The following is a 20,452-nucleotide window of genomic DNA, read 5'->3' on the forward strand; positions in this document are numbered from 1 at the left end:
GACCCAGACTACACAGAAAGAAACCAGGGACTCCGGTTCCCTCTGGGCTGAGAAAGCGGCAGAGGGAGAATCAGAGGAGCCGCACGTGCTGCTCAAGTCTCCCTGTGGCCCGCTGCCCCGACCCCCAGTCACTTATGCCAACAGGATGAAGTACATGTTCCTTAGCTTGGCGTTCAGTGCTTTCCAGATCCAAACTTCTTCTCCAACCTTCTCTTCCACTGCTCTCCACCTGCCTCCAAATGCAGCCGCCCCAGCCCCTCTCTGTGCCTCTGTCCAGTTCACATCTCATGAGGAATGGCTCCCTCTCCCGATAGCATCCACCTGTCAACCCATCTGTACCTTTCTAGTCCAGCTCAGACTCACCTTCCCCACGTGTCTTCTCTGACATCCCTGCCAGCCCTCCCCCAAGCTCTCTGTCCCCTGGTGTTGCCAGTTTCCGTCTTTAATCCAGCACTTCTCAGGAGCTGCTTTGCATCTTTTCATGTGCAAGTCTCGTCTCTCCAGAAGGTCCGTGTGCCGCTCTGTAAACCCCACGGAGCCTTGAGCAGAGCACGTGCATAACAAACGGCTGGCCGGGCCCTGCAGTGGCCCATTCTTTCAGCACATCCGCTTTACTTTGGTCAACAGTCCACTAGGAAGAGTGTCCAGAGCTTTCTGGGCACAGATCTGATCGGCCTTACCATGAAAGGCCTCAAGCTGTGGTCAGCAGTTGACTCTCTCTCCCAAGCTGATCCCACAGAGGACTTTTAAGCCCTTCACACACTTCAGAAACAGCCCCTCTCTGTGGCCCAGGCCCTGTGCCTCTGTGAAGGGGACCTCTGGGAATCCCCTCTGCGGGGACTGCCCGAGGCCATGCCCGAGCTCTCCGGGCACGTCCCTGGCAGCCCTCTTGCCCGCAGCCTGTCCCGCTGCCTTCCGCCCTTTGTCGTGTTCCATTTCTTTCTCATCCTACCTTCCCCGTGAGCTCGGCGGCCTTCCCCCAATTACAAATTCTATCACGCCTCTGTGACCCGGCAATCTGACAGCTCCCTGATAAGAGGCCCAGGTTCTCTTTATCTCTCCCTGACGAATTAGCTTCCCTCAACACCTTTGTCACGTCACCCCCCATCTCCAGCTGACCCCCCACAGTCAGAGACAGGGAGCTGGCAGATAAAAAGATCTTCTCTGGGCTAGTATTATAATTAAACACCTCGGCTTTCTGTCTGGCATTCGGAATTGGTTGAACCCTTGCGGCTCTTGAAATTCACCGCTTCTACTTCCTCCCCTCCCATCTTCCCTCATCGCATGCTACTTCCTGCTCGTCCGTCTCTCCTGCAGCTTTCCTCTGGCACGGTGCCTTCCACTTTATTCACCCTCCGAATGGGGAAAGGGGTTGCAGTGGAGTTGGCTGGCTTTGGCCGAAGTTTCGCTGAAGGCCGAGAGGTGTTCCTTAAACTCAGAAAGGGCACAAAGCTCTCGACTTATGCCATCGGGGACCTCACAGGACACCCTGTCCTCTGATGCCATCAACCTGTTCGGCTCTGGCTGAGGGGCCTGGGGTGCATGCCCGCTCCTCGGGCCCTGGGCATGCGGGGTCAGCCCATGGACCTGGAGGGTTCCGGAAGCTGGGGCAGGCGAGGCCGAGTCTTTGATAGGGGGGAGAGATAGCTCTGTTCCCAGCAGAGCCCGAGCCCAAGTCCTCTTACCGAGCTGTTCTGGCACTGGACGCTGGAGCTGTTGAAGCGCAGGGCGGGCACTCGGTGGATGGCGCCCTGGATGTTGAGGACACACTCATAGCCTCGCTGACCAGACTGAGGCTGGGGCAGGTTCCGAGCCTTAAGGGTGATTGGCTTTATCTCCCCGACTGGTATCAGGATCTCCTCCGTGGGCACCAGCTGGGGACAGTCCTGGGGGAGCAAGCATAGATAGAGGCTCTCTGTCTGTCCTGGCTCCTACCTTCCTACTTACCTGAGCCAGGCCAGGCCCTCGGGTTTCGAGATGGGCTGCCCGGGAGCAGGATATACCTCATTTAGGGGCATATGGAGTCAGCAGGGGAAATGAAATCTGTCTCAGCTCCCTGGCCTTTGATATCATCATCTCCATCCCACAAGTTGTCCTGGATCTGGGGCGTGTGTTACAACACAGGAATTAATTTTCAGAAACTGGTGTGGCAGGCTGTGGATTTTATCTCCTGAGACACAGGGTAAAGGAGGCTCCATGCGTCCCTGTCCCCAACCTGGAACCCCCATCTCTCAGCTTCATTCATCCGTTCCCCAGCTCCAGTTCCCCTTCCCCCCTCACACTGTCCCTGCCCCAGGCGTTCTGTTATCAGCCGCTTCAGCTCCCAGCCCCACTGAGCGGCTTTTCCAGGAGGTGGATCAAGCCCTGCCAGCAATGCTGCAATGGGAAACAAAAACCAAAGAAAAAGTCTTGGTTGGGAGGGGCTCTGGGAAGGACCGTGAGAGGGGGCGAGGGGAGATTGAGAGATGATTTTCTTCAGTTCTGTTCCTAAATGCTGTTTCTCAAGCAGAAGTCAAATTACCACCTCCCCACAGCCTGGATCCCCTGCCCATTTTCTCCTTCTCCAAGGAAGACAGAGCCCAGTAGCCTCTGGCAGTGAGGACACTTCCACATGCAATCATTTCCTGTCTCCCGGGATCAGCTAGGGAAACTCTGGAAGGAGGCGCCTCTCTCCCCATCCTCCTGCCTCTGTGGTGGTTCTCAGAGGGCGCATTGGGACTGTGTGGGGGTTGCTGTTGTTTGCATACCTTGCAGAGGGTGCTACTGGCATTAAGTGGCCCCCACCATGGTGGCGGGGAGCGGGGCAGGATTGCTCAACTTCCTGCAAGGAGGCGGGCAGCCTCCAACAGTAAATTGTCCCTCTGCTAATGCGGGAGGCCATCCCTGGTAAGAAGCCTTAAGTTACACAGGCAATGCTGAGCAATAGATAGCCTTCGATGGGAACTGGGAAAGCCAGGCCTCTGATACAATGCGGACTTAGGCAGTCACTTCTTTTCTCTGGGCCTCAAGTGCAAGCCCTTCGAGACCTGGCCCCTGCCCACCTCCTACCCTGTGGTTCTTGTGTACCAGGGTCCAGCCATACTGAGCCTAACATGAGTTCTGAGGGGCCATCTTTACTCACCCCTTACTCATCCATCTCTGGCCCTTTGAAGATGCTTTTCCCTCTACCAGAAAAACTCACTCCTATTGCCCATCTTTCTTCTGGCATCCCGCTTGGCTCCTCTTTAGCAATTACCTCTCAATTAGTTTACGAACTCAGCATCTTCTTTTTTGGAAAGCTGGCCCTGACCCCTCCCCTGCATTGGCCTCCAGGCTGGTTATGGATGTTCTCCCGCGGTTACATTTAGCCCTCAGAACTGCAGCTTCCTGTTGGCTTGTCTTCCTCACTGGCCTGTGAGCCTTGAGGATGAGGCTGCACCTTATTCACCTCTGTGTCCCCAGTTTCTATCCCAGTTTCTGATATGTAGTGGACACCTGGTCATTGTTTGTGGGAAAACAGATGAAAAATAAGAAAATAATGTAACAGATAAAAAGGTCTCTAACTTTCCTTCTAGAACCCAACTCTCTAGATTCTTCACAGAGAAGGGGAAAGCCCTGACTTCCAGACATTAATAGACTTGAGAAGGGGTTTGATTACCAAAGCTGGGGTTGGAAATGGTCATTGTTTCTAGAGTTGCACAATTATCAAATTGGCATGTCTGTGTCTATTAAGGAAGCTGAAGATTTGTGGAAAGCTGGGTCCAGGCGAAACTTCCCATAGGAACCCATCTAGGATGACCTGAATGAACCTCCAGGGACACTGATGCTGTCCCTTGCCTGCAGGCCAGCTGCATCTGAGGACACCAAGCAGGCAAGATTTTCACACGAGACAGGATCAACCCCAGAACAGATGGGTCTCTGTTCAGAAGCCAGTCACTCAAGCTGCCAGCTCAGAAACTTGCTCTTTACTGCACTTTTGCTTTCATTCCCTGAGGATACTCTTGACAGAGTCTTTTATATATTTATAGCCAAGAAAAAACATAAATATCACTTTAGGGAAACAAGCACCCCATGGAAAAGGAGATATTATTTTCTGTTAGTGGCTAAAAAATCTCCATCAAATCTAATAAATTAGAATTTTAATTTAGACTAGAAATATGGCTGAGGTATAATGAAGGGTGTGTATGAGAGAGAGAGAGAGAGAGAGAGAGAGAGAGAGAGAGAGAGAGAGAGAGAGAGAGAGAGAGAGAGAGAGAGAGAGAGGGAGAGAGAGAGAAAGTGAGAGATTGATTTTTAGACTTAGAACTGGTTGGCACATTATAAATGATGACCAGTTGTTCTTCATCTCTAATGAGACCAGAAAACAAATTCAAATTTGAATAGTCTTAAAGATGTGCTTTTGGAAGTGTGATGTTTTGGGTTAGTAAATGAGATTGTAGAATCATTTTTAACTTTCACACACAAAAAATAATTTTATACATATTTTATTATGTATATATTTATATATAATATCACACACACATGTGTACACATCCTCATCTCTATGCCTGGGGTAAGTCTGGTTCAGTATGGAGGTTGAAGCATCATACATAAGAAGAGACTTTATGAGGACTCTTAGGGTTTTTGTTTTAATTTTTTTTTTTTAGAGATTCTAAAATTTTACAAAAACTTTTCAAGGCCTGCTGTTTCAGACCTTTTGGGACTAATTTAAAGACAATGATTGGGGGCTTCGCAAATGCCTAAACAGGCTCTAAGATTGCCCCAGTAGACAAGGATGTCTTATGTTTTGCTTGTGTACTTGGCTGTTTCTCTCAGGCCAAAGAGAGTTAGATTTAAGTGGTTTGTGCCCAGATCCACGCTCTTTTTCCTGGAGAACAGGGGGAGACATGGGGCCTGTGGGTTGTGGGATGGCTCTGGTGGGTATAGTCACGGTGTGGGGGGGGGCAGTGAGTCTTGGGTGGAAATGCCGTGGTGAGGGCTGAGGCGGCTGCCGAAGAGCAGGCAGCCCAGAAGAGTGCCAGGCTGTTGGAACTTCAACACCATGAGGCTTGAGGAAGGTGACGTGTCTCATCGGCTGCAATGAGGCCACTTCCTGTTTGCCTTCGTGAGTGTGTGCACACACACGTGTGCACATACATATGTGTGCACACACACACAGTTCCTGTCCTAAGACCAAGAGAGCGAACAATCATGCTGTGCTTCGACAGAGGAACGGAAGCGCTGCCGCTGACGGGGTTAAAATGCCCTTCGGTGCTGCTCGCGCCCTGCGTCCTGATCGACCTCTTTAGGTCATCTTATTCCTCTCTGTCTCCAGGCCAACCGGCAGCAGCATCACCTCCTTAGTGGCCATCTGAGTTTCCATCAAGGTGAACAGATGCTCTATTTGGGTATCCCAGGAGTGGGGGGAGGCTGGGAGGAGGAGACACAACCACCAGGAGGGCAGGACCCTGGCTCAGGAGCCCTACGAGTTAGGGCTGCATCGCCACCCTGTGTAGCTGTGCGTCACCAGCCCTCAGTGCTGGGGACCCTTCAGCCCTCTGAAACGACTTCTCCCATGTGAAAATGGCATTATCTTCACCTACGGGACTTCAAAGAGAGAGAGCAGCCAGCATCCTGGGAAGCTAATCGGATTTATTTAGTTCTATCTTTCCCCTGGGACAGGGCATAAAGAAGATATTTATGTATCTACATCGCACTAGGCCTGGTTTAGCCATGGAAGGAGACGAGCTTTTAAAGCTGAAAGCCATACATACTCCCGAGCATACTGCTTGCTAACACCATGTCACAGCTTGATCCAGCCCAGAAAGGCAGAGATTTTGGGGGGTCCCAGCAGAGACCTGCTGTGCTCTGAGCAGTTTGGAAAGGTTTAGTTCATGACCTTAAAAGAGCTCAAGAGATGGTTCAACTGAAATTCAGTTTCCTCATCTAGAAAATGGGGCCAATGAAACCTGGTGACATGAGATTGCATGAAAGCAGGATATGAAACTATGTTGAAATTAATATGTATTAATATTAGTGTACGTTTCTCCTGTGCATGTACCTAAATCTGTTTATTCATCTGTAATACAATCCATTTCGTAGATATATATATATAGATGTATGTAAAACGGTATTTTATATATATATAAATGTTGCATACATAATAGGCACTCAATAAATGTTTGCTACTAATGTTTTTATTTTTGAATTGCATTCACTCCAGCACAGCAGTTCTCTGTTGTCACATCTAAGCGTGGAACTGGTCCATTAGCCCTCTGGAAAGAAGTAGGCAGATTTACCTCACGTGCTAGCTGTCTTTGTGTCTGGACGTGGCACTACTGACCCATCTGCCGTGGGCAGTTTCTCCATCTGTGGAGATGGATTTGTGCTGGTCCTTCCGCATCTTGAACCTTCACGATCAACAGCATAGGGCCAGATTGATCTCAGGTCCCCAAGTGTGGCCGTGGCCGTGCAGACAAATGAGCTAACTGGCCCTGGTTTTCTGCAGAAAGCATACTGTGCTCAGCCTTTTTGGATTCCCGAGTTCTCTGTAGCCTTAGGCAAACGCCCTAAATTTTTAGCATCTTGGTTACTATATATGTCAAATACGAATTATGTGAAAGTAATTCTCGCAGGTCTGTTGCGAGAATCAATTGAGATGCCATATGTCAGTGGTTCTCAATCTTCAGGCTAACCTGGGATGGGGCCCAATAATTTGAATTTCTAACAAGTTCCCAGGTGATGCTGCTGCTGCCGCTCCCCCACCCCCGCACATACGCTCTGAGAACTCCTGTCACATGTGCGAGAGAATTACAAATGCGACACATTAATGTTGCTATGTAAATCAATGGAGCAATCAGTTATATGTTGTTTCTAGGAAGTAGAGAGACATAAAATTTTGATTTAAGGTTAGGGAGGCCTTACTGGAAGTGTAAAAGAGATATTCTAGGAACCCGAAAGAAGCACCTAAGGTATTTCTAGTCCCCAGAATAACCTGAAGCCATCAGGTAGAACTCTATCTAATAGAGTCAGGGGAACCTCACCGAAGCGGGACACGTGCACCTTTGCTGTTCCCCACATTTTAAGGAATGGGGCTCCCAAAAGCAGAGCCTTGGACAGCAGAGAGCAGCGCCTGGGAGCTATCCGCTGGGACGTGTGAGTGGCTGAGAAGTAAAGCAGAACTTGGAGGAAGCTGAGAGAGTGGCCCTAGCAACCTTGCTGGGGGCCTACGCCCTACTTCCTTTCTGCAGAAAAATCGGGAGCCAGATGGAGTCTGAGGTCCCCTCGCCGCCCTTCAGGGCCCTGCCTGGGTCGGGGCATATTAGCAGAAAGAGAGCAGTAAGTAGTTTGTCTTATTCCATCTCGGAAAGATGGGCTAGGCGGAGAAAGGCACCTCTCCCACCCCCCGGGAGCAGACATTAAGGATAGAAAATGAAACTAAAAGAAGTTAGGAAGCCTCTGGATTTACCCCCAGGCCTCCATATTAATTCGATCCTGAACTCTGTGTGTGTGGGGTGGGGGTGAGGGGGTGCGGGCAATAGCATCTCTCAGGCCCAGCTCTCTGGAATGCCTGATCTCACCCCTCTGGCTGAGAGGGAACTGTGTTCCAGTGGCTTCTAAAGGGCACGAGAGAGGCCCGCATGTTTCCAATTAGCCTTCTGGGCTCAGCCCTCCGGCCTCCACACCAGGCAGTTTATTTGTCTTGCTCTGTGACACTCCTGCCCTCACTCCAGCTGCGGGCGCTTTCAGCCTTGGCTTTGGGTTTCTCTTGCCCGAGGGGGAGCCCCTAGGAGAAAACGCAGCAGCTGCTCTTTCTTGTTGAGATCTGCACTTCACCCTGTCTCTCTGTGTTCCGTGGTCCACCTCAATTTATTTTATTAAGGAACTTAGAAGTTTAGAAGGGGCCACTGCGAAGGTCAGTCTTGGAGACTGTTTACCTTGGCCCTTCACTGGCCGGCCTTTACTCGGAGCACGTCTCCCCGTGGCTTCTGCTCTTCCTGGCCCGCCTTGCCTCCCTCTGTCATTCTTATATTAGCTCCCAAGCTGGGTCCACTGCCCCCACTACGTACCTTCAGCTCTTGCTTTTCCTATGAGCAAGAAGATAGGGCTGAAAGCAGTTTCATACTCTTCCAGAATCCCAGGGCTGGGATGAATTTCCAGGGTCCATCAAGACCAATGCACTGCTTTCTGGTCAGCTATGCCAAAGCATAGCAACTGGCTACAGGAAAATCCTTTTCTCAAAGGTTTTCAAGGCACTAAATAGCTGGTTCCATCATGCTGAGGTACCTGTGAATGTCTGCCTTAAATGCCACCTGTGGGCACGAGCTATGTTTCTCTCTTCCAAGACGGGCAAATTCCATTTTTCTGGCTGAATATAACAGACATTGCTTCAGAAACTAAGAGTTCAAAGCCACGAGCTTTTGTTTGGGAAACTTTTCAAGGCCTACTTTTTTGTTTTATTTTAATAAAAAAAAATTAGCTTTATTAAGGTATAATTGACAAATAAATTTGTAAGATATTTAAGATATAAATTGTGATAATTTGATATATGTATATCAAGTCCTACTTTCTTATGTTTATCCATGGAAGCAAGCAGCACTTCTGTCAAGATTTGGAGAAATTGTGATAATTTGATATATGTATGTCAAGTCCTACTTTCTTATGTTTATGCATGGAAGCAAGCAGCACTTCTGTCAAGATTTGGAGACACATGAAACTCTTATTTCTTGAACTCTTAGACAAGTAGATCCAAGGAACCTTTTCCTACCAATGGCATCTGGGCAAAGCGGTCATTGGTTTGTCCATTCTTTCATGAATGCATCCTACATTCACTAAGAAGACACCGAGGATTTAAAGATTATAGCCTTTGTTTTCGAGGGGCTTGTAAACCAGTGCAAGAGGGAGATGTGCATAGAAAGGTCACAGCAGTAAATGCAAATGCTACTCTGTCACTTATTTACATTTGTGGGTTTTCTAAAAAGTGGAACAAGAGGGGATGTGTGTATATGCGCATGTGCATTTGTATGAATACATAAAGTCTCTATCATTGTTCAAACCCAACCCACTGGTCACCCTGGGCTGTGAAACACATTAGACACAAGAAGGAAACTGACCAAGCAGGGCTCCTCGTCCTAAGGTATGCTGTGAATATGTAAAAAGCCAACATCAATGAATAATCATTGGATGGAATATTCATCGGAAAGAGAAACAAAGTTTTTTCACTGTGTTGATTACAAAGGTGGGTCAGACCTTAGGGATGAAATATTGACTATATAATGAAACGGGACTCTTCGCAAGGCTTGGTTCTTTTCACCAGCTGACTCTCTCTTTCTATAAGGCCACCCATGCAGTCATACATCAGAGTCAAAGAACCATTGAATTTTATACTTGGAAGAGAGGTTGGCATGGAAGAACGGCTGAGAGTGAATGTTCTATTGAACTAGACTATGTCTGCAGCCAAGCAAAGGGCTTAGACTCAAAGAATAAATGCCATTCACTACACTATTCTAGACCATGGGGTCTGTTTGGTTGGATATGTTTCCTCTGAGTTTTTAGTCTCAACCCTCAAGCTTTTGAATGCATAGAATCTTAGAAGTCTAGGAGATACAGCACACTTCTCTGCCTCTGCGTTATTTCCTGCCACTTTTTGAGCTTTATAATAACAGGGCTTTCTAACATGTAGATGCTCTGGAAGACCGAGATGGCGGAGCTGATGGATCGATCATCTGAAAACGGAGGCCACTCGGATCCACTGGGAACGTTGCCTTGCCAAGGTGAGCCCTGCTTACCTCCGAAATATTGATCCGGCCTTCCTGGAAGGAGCAGGTGGTGGGGTCGTGAGTGCAGAGGTTGCGATACTTGCACCAATGGCAGCGGAAGGCGCTGTTGACACAAGACAGGCACCTGCAAAGACGGACACAGTAAGAGGCAAAGAGGACAGAGCAGAGAGGGAAGGCGAGGCACCAGGTAGCCCAGGCATCCTGTCGGAGTCTGCTGTCCTAGTCTCACTCTCAGGAGGGTAGATCCCTGGGCCATTTCCCCAGCACCGAGAACTGTGGTTTCTCCCTCCCTCCAAGATACTCATGGGACAAGAGAATTGAAAAATAAATGAGTCCAGAGCGGGAATAAAGCAGTGGTGTGCTAGAGCTGGCCTGTATCGGTTCACGAAAGCCGATTATTTACATCTTCAGGAATTTTGCAAGTGGGTTGGCATCATGTTGATAGTTTGAAATCGGCCGCAGAGGGAATATTTACAACATAGAAATTGGCAAATGCTACATTTGAGGTTGTTGTTTTTTTCCTGAATGCTGCTGGTTAAACATTTACCAGCATAGCGCCACTTATAAGACAGAACAGACAAAAAAGTACAAGGATAGAAATTGGGCAGATCTGATTCCAGGCCTCGCCTCGGCCACTGTCCCTGGGGTCACCCTCAGTAAGTCATTTCACCTTCTGAATTGGAATTTCTTCATCTGTTTCTAATCAAACTTTCCTGTCTACTCCACAGGGCCATGTAGCATCAAATAAGATAATGTATAGGAAATAGTTTTGAAAAATACATTGCTAAATGTATTATTTTCAAGTACCTGTTATTTCAAACTCTTAAATCACATTTGAGTGTTAACAATTGGTTCATATCCCCTGTGTTACTGGGCTTTGTGAGGGTGGTAAACAGTATTAAATGGTAACTCTGGCCCACTCTCCAAGTAGCCAAGCATAGGTAGCAATAAGCTACGTGTGTGCCTTGCGTTTCTTGCCAAGATGAGCATTTCCTTTTCTCCTTTTCACCTGCAGGCTGTGTATTATTTTCACCCTCTGTGTGTGATCAGAACGTTATAATGGAAATGGATTTCGTAGGTGGGGTTGGTCTTCCTGCTCCTTGCTGGCTCTCCTAGCCTAGTCTTTCACAAGACAACCTGGAAGGGACGCCACCTGGTCTGCAATCTGGCGCCACCTGGTGGGGGCTCTCATTACATTTGGGTGGATGGGGCTCTATCCAGGGGGTCATTGGCTAATATGCCATGGTGTGTTGGGTGAATTAGCCCATCTACACTTTATCTCCTCCCATACCAATCATTTTTAACCCCTTCTGGATATTCCCAGAATTATTTCACTTCTGAGCTTAGGCCATATTGACCAATTCTTGCTAACATTTTATGACTCACCAAGTAAATAATGAAAATGGACCAAGGATGATGAGATGGGGTTCTAAGCCTGGCTCTTCCATTGACTTATTTTGTGAACTTTGTTGCAGCACTTAATTTGTGAGGGCCTCAGTTTACCACATTAAAAGGGGAGGACTGAACTTGATTCTGTGACTTTTTACCATTAATGCCAAGAGTAGAGAAAGGTAAGATACTTTTTGGCAATAAGATAGTGGAATCTGCTGTCAAGGATACCTGACTTTTTTTTTTTTTTTGCTAACAGTTGCTGCCCATGACAGCATCTCTGTTGCCATAGCAATACATGGTTGAAGTAGTGACATCACACTGGACTGCCATGGAGATGAGGATGCTCTCACAAACCACAGATTCCATCACCACTGTGCTAGAGTTTGCGAAGGAGGTTGGGAGGTTCTTTTCCCAAAATGCTTCCATTTCCCAGAACACGGCCAGCTGGGATTGGAATGCAGTGGTTAGTGGGCAATTTTGTCTGTTTTGACTTCAGCCACTTACTTCCTTGCTCTGGCGCCTCCCCCCAGGCCGTTTTTACCACTCGGTCTTGTCTTTCTCAACACATCTATTGATTTGTCCCTATGGAGCTCAGCTATGTCTCAGCTATGTCTGAGCTATGTCTCCTTCCTTAACTACAATGCAGGCCCTAGAACTCTAGGAGGTGATTCTGTTCATGAAAATCAAGATCAGAGAAGTGGAGACTAGGGAGGAACGGCTTGTTTGTCTATTTTAAGGGCCGAAGAGTCCTTTCAGGCTTAGCTGAAAACAGATTCTTCCCACATGGATGTCCATTGTACCCCAGCCTGGACCTCACAGAATGGATGCCTTGGAGTTCTGCTTATTTTGTAGAACTCAGGCTGTCCCTGTCCTGAGTAAGGGTAAGGATCGGTCCACAGAATATTCTCAATTACTGCTCCCTCCGGTATGGAGTTGTTGTGTAACCTCTCTCCTTCCTGAATGTCCAAGGCATTGGTCCTGTGGCCAGTGTTCTCAGTTTGTATAGAAGAAGTCTCAGTTTCTCTTCTGAAGAGGATCAGCAGAAACTAAATATGGGTCTCTCCACTACTTCTGTCCCTGGTTTTTACTAAAGAAATGCTCCCAGCTTCCAGCACAGCTGTAGGATCTCAGAGCTTGTGGGCATCCTTTGGGAGGCAATCTGCTGTCGGAGACGGCTGGTGAGGAGAGTTGGGCTGTGCTTGAGCCCCGCTAGAGGCTGCTGATTTGGACTGGTTTCCCCTTCCTCTTTGAAAAGTCGAAGGCTGGGTTTGGACCACAGTGGAATTAGAGTCCCCTGTCCCCCTGCCAGCCCAGCCCCTTTCGCCCCACCCCCGTCCCTCCTCTGGGGGTAACTGTGTGCACAGCTGATTCCTATCTCTGAGTCCCTCTTCATTTGGTCACAGACAAAGCGTCTAAACTCTACTCACTGTCAATCTCTAAGTTCAAAGCCACCACCAATTGGTCAGAAATGGAGAAATTTTCTTATGGTTCCTCGGCCATGACCTTTTTTATTGTCCTAGCTTAAGAGTTGGGAATAAGGTGTTTTTGTGGGTCCGGAGGCAGGCAAGGGAGCCTGAATGAGATCAGAGGCTATGGAGAGTCATGACCTTTCAGGTTACCGTAACTGGATAGAACTGAAAAGTAACGTTTACGGAGAGCGTACTCTGTTTCGGACGACGTGCCGGCGCCGTAGGCAGACTGTGAGGTGGACAGGACATGACTGGAGCCTAGAGGGACCCACACCCACATCCAGCCCCAGGGCAGGGCTTTTCCTGACGTGTACTTACAGTTGGTGGGCACTGCAGTTGTAGAACTTGAACTCCGTGCTGACAAATATCTTCCCTGTCTCCTTGGATCTCAGCTGCAGTTCTAGCCCAAACCAGTCTGGAAAAAAAGAGGGGGTGGTGACAACCTGGGGTCCCCATGGAGATTCTGAGGGTGAATCATTTAGCCACTGCAGGCTTCAGATGGTAGATGGAACCTGCCAGAATCATCGCTTCCCAAGACAGTCCCGGTCGTCCTGCTGGTTGCCAGCCTGTCACTGAGACTTGGACATCCTCATTCGTACCCTCACTTGGGGAAGAAGAAATCAGTCAGGTCCCACAGAGCCCCTTGCCTTGGTCCGGCAAGTTCAATTACTGAAAGACTTTTAAGAGTATTAGGCCAGAACCCCTTGGTACCAAAGTTTTGTGGAGAGAACCCCACTGAAAACCAATGGCCGAAGCCACTGCCATTTCTGGAAGAGAACGGGGGGTCTAGAAACACCTTTTACACGCTGTACAGGCTTAACCCCTCAAAAAAGCAAGGGATTTTCGTCTTCCTGAATTTCTCTTTGAGGCATGACAGTTTGCTTTCAAGCTCAAGTTATTAGGTCCATATTGGTGTTGAGCACAGCGAGACTTGGACAGGCAACTTTGGTGAGGGTACCTGTCGCCCCCCTCCCCTATGTACTCTAGTCCCGACACTCCTGGTAGGGCAGCCCTTAATGTGACCCTCATGGCATACACTTCTTACCTTGATCCAGAGGGATGACAGGGACATCCTTGGGCCCAGGTGAGATGCAGATGACCTGGCTCCCAGACACCTGTCCCTCCACTTCTGTCAGGTTCCCAAAGGCACAGGCGATGCCCACAGAGAGATCTGGAGCATCGCTCACAACCAGGCTGAGCTGTGGGAGGAGCGAAGAGGCTCAGGAGTGAAGGGCCGATGCCACAGGAAGAGAACCCTAGGGGGTTCAGGACCCCTGGGCTTGGCCCTGCCGTTGCTGTTGGCTCACTAATCTCCTCCGACCTCATCTATAAGGAAGGATGTTGGTGAAGGTGATCTTCTGGCTCTGACACTGAACAATTCCAGTAGCGCTGCCAGAGTGTGCAGGGTCAATGTCTTTATTAATATTATATTTTTCAGTCTTGTCCAGCATTAGAATTCAGTGGGCAGGGAGGTGGGGGGAAGAGAGGGACACTAGGGGGAAAGGTACCAAAATCCATCCCAGGTCCAGCTCATTTTGACATGAAACCATGCAAACTTTAAAGCAAATCATGGGCTGAGCCCTTCACAACAAGCCCTTAGCCTTGGCTCATGGGAGAGTAAATGTCATCAACCTGGAGGTTCCCCAGGAGATCACCGGTTTGGTGGAGGACAGCTAGTTCCTTACCCTGGCTGACCTCGCTCTCAGAGGCTGCTTATCAAAGGTGATGGGTTTGCTAGAGTTCATGCTTCTCTCTCCCTCCTGGGCTCCCTGCTTGCCCACAGCTCCCCTAGAGGAGGGCGGTGCCTTCACAAGGCACTTAGGGACTGAGAGAAAGCAGGGAAGTGGGCACCAATGGCATGGATGACGTCAGCTGTTACCTATAAAAGGTTCCAATGACCCAGGCCAGCGGTGTCCAGCCTTTTCAAATTTGAACACCCTCCTTTGAATGGCAAAAATACCCTAGACTATAGAAAGAATCTGTTGATTGAGAAACTATTTAATGGCAAGATGCTACTCTGAATTCAGTGCACTCGAAAATGAGTTTGAACTCAATTACCACAATATAAAGTCTAAGTGGTATTTGAAACAATAAATGTGACTGGCTCCCTCTGGCAGTGGGAGGACCCATAAGGGTTCACGGTGACGACAGCCCTGTGGCCTCCAAGTTGGGAGCCATGATGTAGGTGGGTCTCCTTTTTAATCTTCCTCTGCAGTATTTATTAGTAGTGGGTTTCCCAGTCACGATGGGTGTCACCTCGCCTCCCCATACATTTGCTTGCTGCTGAATCTCTGCCCCAGTTTCGTTTCCATGGGGCCCAGAGACTTAGGTACAAACTCTGCTGTTTGTTCCCTAAGCTCTACGGGAGCCAAAACCTCCCGGTGGGGATAAATGAATGGAAATCTTGGAAGGTTCATTAACTAATTAACATTCGTGAATGCTCATAAAACCTTCAGAATGAAATAACTGTGCAGAGCCTGAGGACATGAAATATTTTGGATTGCACTTCAACAGGTGGTTAAAGACTATTTTATTCTCTTTAATATTCTCTTTAAGCACACACTATGAATTAAGTCTCAGTCTCTGTCTCTGTGTCTGTCTGTCTGTCTCTCTCTGACACACACACAGGCAACTCCTAGCTCTGTGAGAGACTGCATCGGTGGAAGATTGTAAATATAGCATGTACCAAAGAACGTGTTATTTGTTATTGGATTGCATTATATTGTAGATGTTTGTAACTAAATGCAAAAATCTAGGTTTACAAAACAGATCAATGGATGATGAATTGGCAAGAAGTATGGAGGATGACTATGCCCTTTACGATAGGAGTCGCCATAGGTTTTCTGTAAACAGAGTTTCTTTCCTTGGAGCATTTAAAGCATAATCCACTTACTGATACTTTTTCGAGTGTTAAAAAAACCCACCCACACGTGAGTGTGCTCAGCGCTCCCACCATCGTCCCCTGGGGTGAGTTACCTACCAGCCGGCTGTGCTCAGACACTGAGATGCTGCTGGGGTGCACCTCCAGGCTCATGCACTGGCTGATGCTGGCAGCAAATCGATTAGGTTCCCAGGCCCGTTGGCACCTGTCCCTGCGGGAGCACCTGCCACAGACAGATTCATAAGAGGTCAGGCTTCTGAGACCCTTCTGTTTGGCTCCATTGTCCCCCAGGGGTAAGTAAGAGAGTTTTGTGGCTCCGAGGCCAGCGGCTGGTCTTCTCATTAAGACTATCTTTTATTCCAGAAGGTTGAGTGCCTCCCACAGTGCTCTCTATTACAGTTAAAGACAGACTAAGAGGAAGTGGGGTTAATCCCCAACACGAGGGGTGCTGTTTAGACGTAAAGCATAGTTCTAGGTAGTTAGCATTTATATAGGCTGCTCGATGAGCAGGGAGGGAAGCTTGGGGAACCTGAGAAACAGCACACAAGAAGCTAGGAATATAAACTCTAGAGCCAGGCTACCTGGGTTCTAACCCAGATCTGTTGTCTACTGGCTGTGGCCCCCTGGGCAAATTACTTAATCTCTCTGTGCCTCAGTTTCCCCAAGTGTAAAATGGTAAGGATAACACCTCACCTTGTAGGGCTGCTGTAAGGATTAAACGAGTTAATAATGCTTAGAGAATGGCTTCTTAGCCCTTATAATAATAATAATAATAATATTAATATTAATGATGATTATTAATATTATTCTCTTCCAGGAATATTTAAAAATATGGACAGGGTCTCGGCTGTGTGGGACAGTGTACATATGATCTTGTGGCTGGATTAATAGCTTTTCAAAGGCAGGGACCATGCTTTATTCACTGAGATATTCTACCTGTCACATGGTACATTTTAAATAGATGTTTGTGGTGTGAAATAATGCCTCCAGAGAGAGAGACAGACGAGGAGCTGCAGCCAGGGCTGCCTCTGTCAGAAAGCTTGTGTGGCTGTTTCTCCCAACATCTTTATCTCTCTTTCCAGGCTCCTCTGCCCATGGTGGCAGGTGGCTACGGTGGCTCCTACATGTGGAAGCACCTGGTTGCCACTTATGTCACAGGGGAACACGCTGGTGTTCCCACAGCCACAGGACACTACCAGACGCCACAGTCGGGCAGTGATTCCCACTCGAGCTCCGCCCAGCCCCTCCCCCTCTTCTTTCCCAGGCACATAATGGATCTAAATATGAATGCTGTCAAAGACAAGAATTATGGAGGTTTAAGTGAATCCTTAAGATAGCTCTAAAGTGAGCTCTTGACTGGAGCCTTTATCTCATTGACTCACTGAAATGGCTCTTTTTTATCATACTATTTATGGCAACAGCCCTAACGGAGATAAATAGCCTTGGAGACAATAACACACTCGCCAGAGCAAGGCATACAGAAGAGACAGAAGGTTTCAGATCTCCCCGGACCCAGAGGCTCTTTAGCAATCTCCCTCAGCCCTCTGCCTGCATTAGAGTCCAGCATGTGGGCCCCGAGCTGGAGGTGGGACTGTCACCTCATCCCCGTCACCAAGGCAGGCTGGTGGTCGCAGGTGGGAGGGCACTGCGGAGGGGGATGGTGAAAACGAGTGACCAGAAGAGGAGAAACTTCAGGGTATAAACGAGAAGACTGTTCCCCACGTGCTCTTGGCAGGCAGAGTAGCTGGATGCAGAGGGAGCAGGGAGTTTCTGAGGGTAGATAAGGAGTTCAGAGGACAGAGGAAATCTGAGACAATGATGCTGTGGCTCAGTCATTCTGGTCCCCACAGCTGATCTCAACCAGGAGGATGACGGGTGGTCTGGGGGCCCCGGGAGACTCGGGCAGCGTGGACAGATTCGCAGGCACTAGCACAAGTTGGGGAATGTAGATGTCCTTGCTGTTGAATAAATGACAATCCCCTATCTATAATTTTGGTGTGTTCTGTAAGGGAGAAATACCACCTACACCGGAAGCTGGGTGGGCATGGCAGGCAGGAGCAGGGAGTGGGTGATACAGCTGGACATGCTCACTGCCCAGTGAGAGGGCCGGTAGCCCAGGACACTTTGCAAGGAGCCCAAGGCAGCTTTCAGGGTTCTTCAGAGAAAGAAATCCTCTTAAGGTAAGAGCCCGCCGGCCAGCAGGTCAGCCTCACTGAAGGGTACCCAGTTTTAGCCACCTCGTCCATTCCTTGGGCACAACAGAGCATCTTTACCATTTGTCTGACATAAATGGTGCTCGCTCTCTGGGTTCTGGTGAGAGCATTTTTTGCAAAACTTTTTGAGGAGTCTCTTTCCTTCAGACCCAAGCAGGGAACCCAGTCTTTGTGGGCTCAAATCCAGTCCAGAGTTTGCAACTGTGAGGCGCCTGCTTCCCTCCCTCCCTCCCTTCCGAGCCCTCCCAACACCTGCTGCAGAGGCTGGAAGCCAAGAGTTATTGAGCGGCCCCTGAACTCTGGCCCTCGCCTCCGCCTCCGCCCCAAACCCAAACCCGGCACATTTCATGGAGATGCTTCGCTGGCTGGCCCCGAGCCATGGAGTATCCAACTCTACTGGGAAACAGAATTCCTAGCCAGCGCCTGCCTTCTGAGTCTTCTCTCCCACAGGGGCTCCTCAAATTAGGAAGTTTAGTGTAATTCTGCATTTGTATTGAGCAGGTAGTCAATGGCAGGGGATGTATCTGAATTGGGATGTGAGGCCAGTTGGAGTGAAATGCAGACTTCTTGGAATCACGAAATAATGAGGCCAGAAGGGTCCTCTCAAGAGTTCAGGGTCCCTAGTAATTATTTTTATTTGTGTAGCCTATTCTGGGCTTCCTGATTTCCAGAGCATTTATTATTTCATTTGATCCTCATAATTAACCTGCAAAGTAGGTCTTATCCCTATTGAGTGATGGGGAAGTCGGGGCCCAGGTTAGTCAGTGGGCCGTGCGGGGTCACACAGCAGCTAACCGGACTCCAAACCTCCCAACTCCAGTGCACTGCCATCTGCATACCCGTGGCGGGAGGCACCCCGTTCAGGTTGCACCGAGAAGGTTCTCGGGAAACCTAGAAATTCTACAGCTTCCCCTGTGAGTTCTCCCAACACCACTACCCTCCCCCACACGGACAAGATACAGACTTGAGAGCGGCTGGGAGGGCAGAATTTGGAAGTAGAATGAAAGACTGAGAGGCAAAGGCACCTCGTCCGAAAGGAAGGCCCACCCCGCCTTGCTCCTTGCTGCTCTCAGCGCTCCAACCATGACTGGAGTTACTGTTACGGCTCAGAAGGAGAAAATTCCTCTCTCCCTGCAAACCTCTGTCACCTCCCTCATCGACACTCCCAGGAAAGTGCCTGGTCTTCTGCATTCCAGGTCCCCTTTTGGAACGGTCCCAAACTTACATGTTGTGCAGGGCACACCAGCCACAGTGAGGGTCCCCCGAGCTCAGACACTCCCCACAAGTCGTGTACTGTTCACACGATTCCACAGGGACCCTGGTGATCTGGTAGAGAGAGGAAGGGGCACGGTTAGATCGGATAGTGACACCTCACCGATGAGTGTCCAGACTTATCTATAATCTACCCACACCTGCACTGTCACCGCCCCTAGAGGTGACACAGGGGGTGGTGGGAATCAGTGGTCTCAACGTTCTCATCTTTCGCCTGGCACAGCAGGTATGGCTAAGCGGAATGTGTTTCTCAGGTGGCCAGGCCAAGGCTTCTCGCCCTCCCAGAGGTGGAAGCAAAACCTCCAGCGTCTTTCCGCCTGCACTAAGGTCCTCGTGAGAGCTGGGCTTGCTCATGCCAGTGCTGAAAATGGTTAATTCTGTTAATTGGCTATTGCGTGCCACCAACTCGTCTCTGAAGAGCTTTCAGCTGGGCTTGGGCTGAGACATCCTGCCTGCACAGAAAACATTTAAAAAGGATGAGAAGGAGAAACTTTTCCTATCAACTAATATTCATCGTATGGCACAATCTCTTTACAGCCAACCAAACATACCACCTGGATCCAATTATCCCATTCTCTGATGTCTGCATTCAGTTTCTCTAGTAAATCTCCCCTCCTTTGAAAGTCTGGCTAAATGGGAACATCCACAGAGATGAGCTGCCTGTCTGATTCGGTCTTGCTGGGGAAAGTGGGAATTTGCAGATCGAGCTCCTGCTCCCTAGAGAGTACGGCCCCTGCCAACTCCCCCTGGCTCCCAGGTGGGGCCCTGCAGGGTAGAGCTGGGTCTGTTTGGACGTCACTCACCCCGACCTGCCCAGCGTGTGTGACATTAAGGCTGGGCAAGAGCCTCAGGAGATTGAAGCCTTCCATTTGATATGCCCTCAGTATCTGTTGCTGACTGGGGCAGGAGGCTGCTGGGCTGCAAAAACATTTGCTGGGCTGGGAATGGCTTCTCATTTTTTAGGGCATGGAGGTCCCCCACCTACGGCTATGTGAACTCAAGTGTAAACGCAACCTGTGGTCCAGCAGCACAGTGTTCTGCCTCTGGCAGGGGAACAAAAGATCTGATGCAGACACCTTCATAGCATCCTCCTGAGAGGCTCGGGATGGAGTCTAACACTGCTCATGTAGCAAATGTTTATCAGATGTCACTGTGTGCAAGCTCTGGTGGTACGAGAGAGAGAAACAGGGACACAAGCCTGCCACCCGCAGAGCTCAAGGTCTGGTGGGAATTGGTAATTACAAACGGAGAGCTTTCTCTATTGTGTCCGGGATGGGTGTGTGTGCCCTGGGGGCCTTGGGAGCTCAGAGTAGGGGGTGCCCATTTCGATCTGTCAGGCGCAAATGTTTCAGATGTCACTGTGTGCAAGCTCTGGTGGTACGAGAGAGAGAAACAGGGACACAAGCCTGCCACCCGCAGAGCTCAAGGTCTGGTGGGAATTGGTAATTACAAACGCAGAGCTTTCTCTATTGTGTCCGGGGTGTGTGT

The 20,452-nt window shown here is 49.1% G+C and overlaps 1 protein-coding gene across 1 annotated transcript in view; it reads right to left on the bottom strand.

Moving 5' to 3' along the window:
• Window positions 1–20,452, bottom strand: part of PLXNA2 (plexin A2) — a 198,460-nt gene that overhangs the window by 52,450 nt on the left and 125,558 nt on the right. Inside the window, exons 5-10 of the mRNA XM_015586276.2 lie at window positions 18,918–19,018; window positions 15,579–15,702; window positions 13,644–13,797; window positions 12,917–13,013; window positions 9,747–9,861; window positions 1,686–1,886 (exon numbers count right to left, since the gene is read on the bottom strand). Of these exons, the coding sequence (XP_015441762.2) occupies window positions 1,686–1,886; window positions 9,747–9,861; window positions 12,917–13,013; window positions 13,644–13,797; window positions 15,579–15,702; window positions 18,918–19,018 (792 nt within the window). The remainder of the gene's footprint in view (window positions 1–1,685; window positions 1,887–9,746; window positions 9,862–12,916; window positions 13,014–13,643; window positions 13,798–15,578; window positions 15,703–18,917; window positions 19,019–20,452) is intronic.

Source organism: Pteropus alecto, unplaced genomic scaffold, assembly GCF_000325575.1.
Source record: "Pteropus alecto unplaced genomic scaffold, ASM32557v1 scaffold101, whole genome shotgun sequence".
NCBI lineage: Eukaryota > Metazoa > Chordata > Mammalia > Chiroptera > Pteropodidae > Pteropus > Pteropus alecto.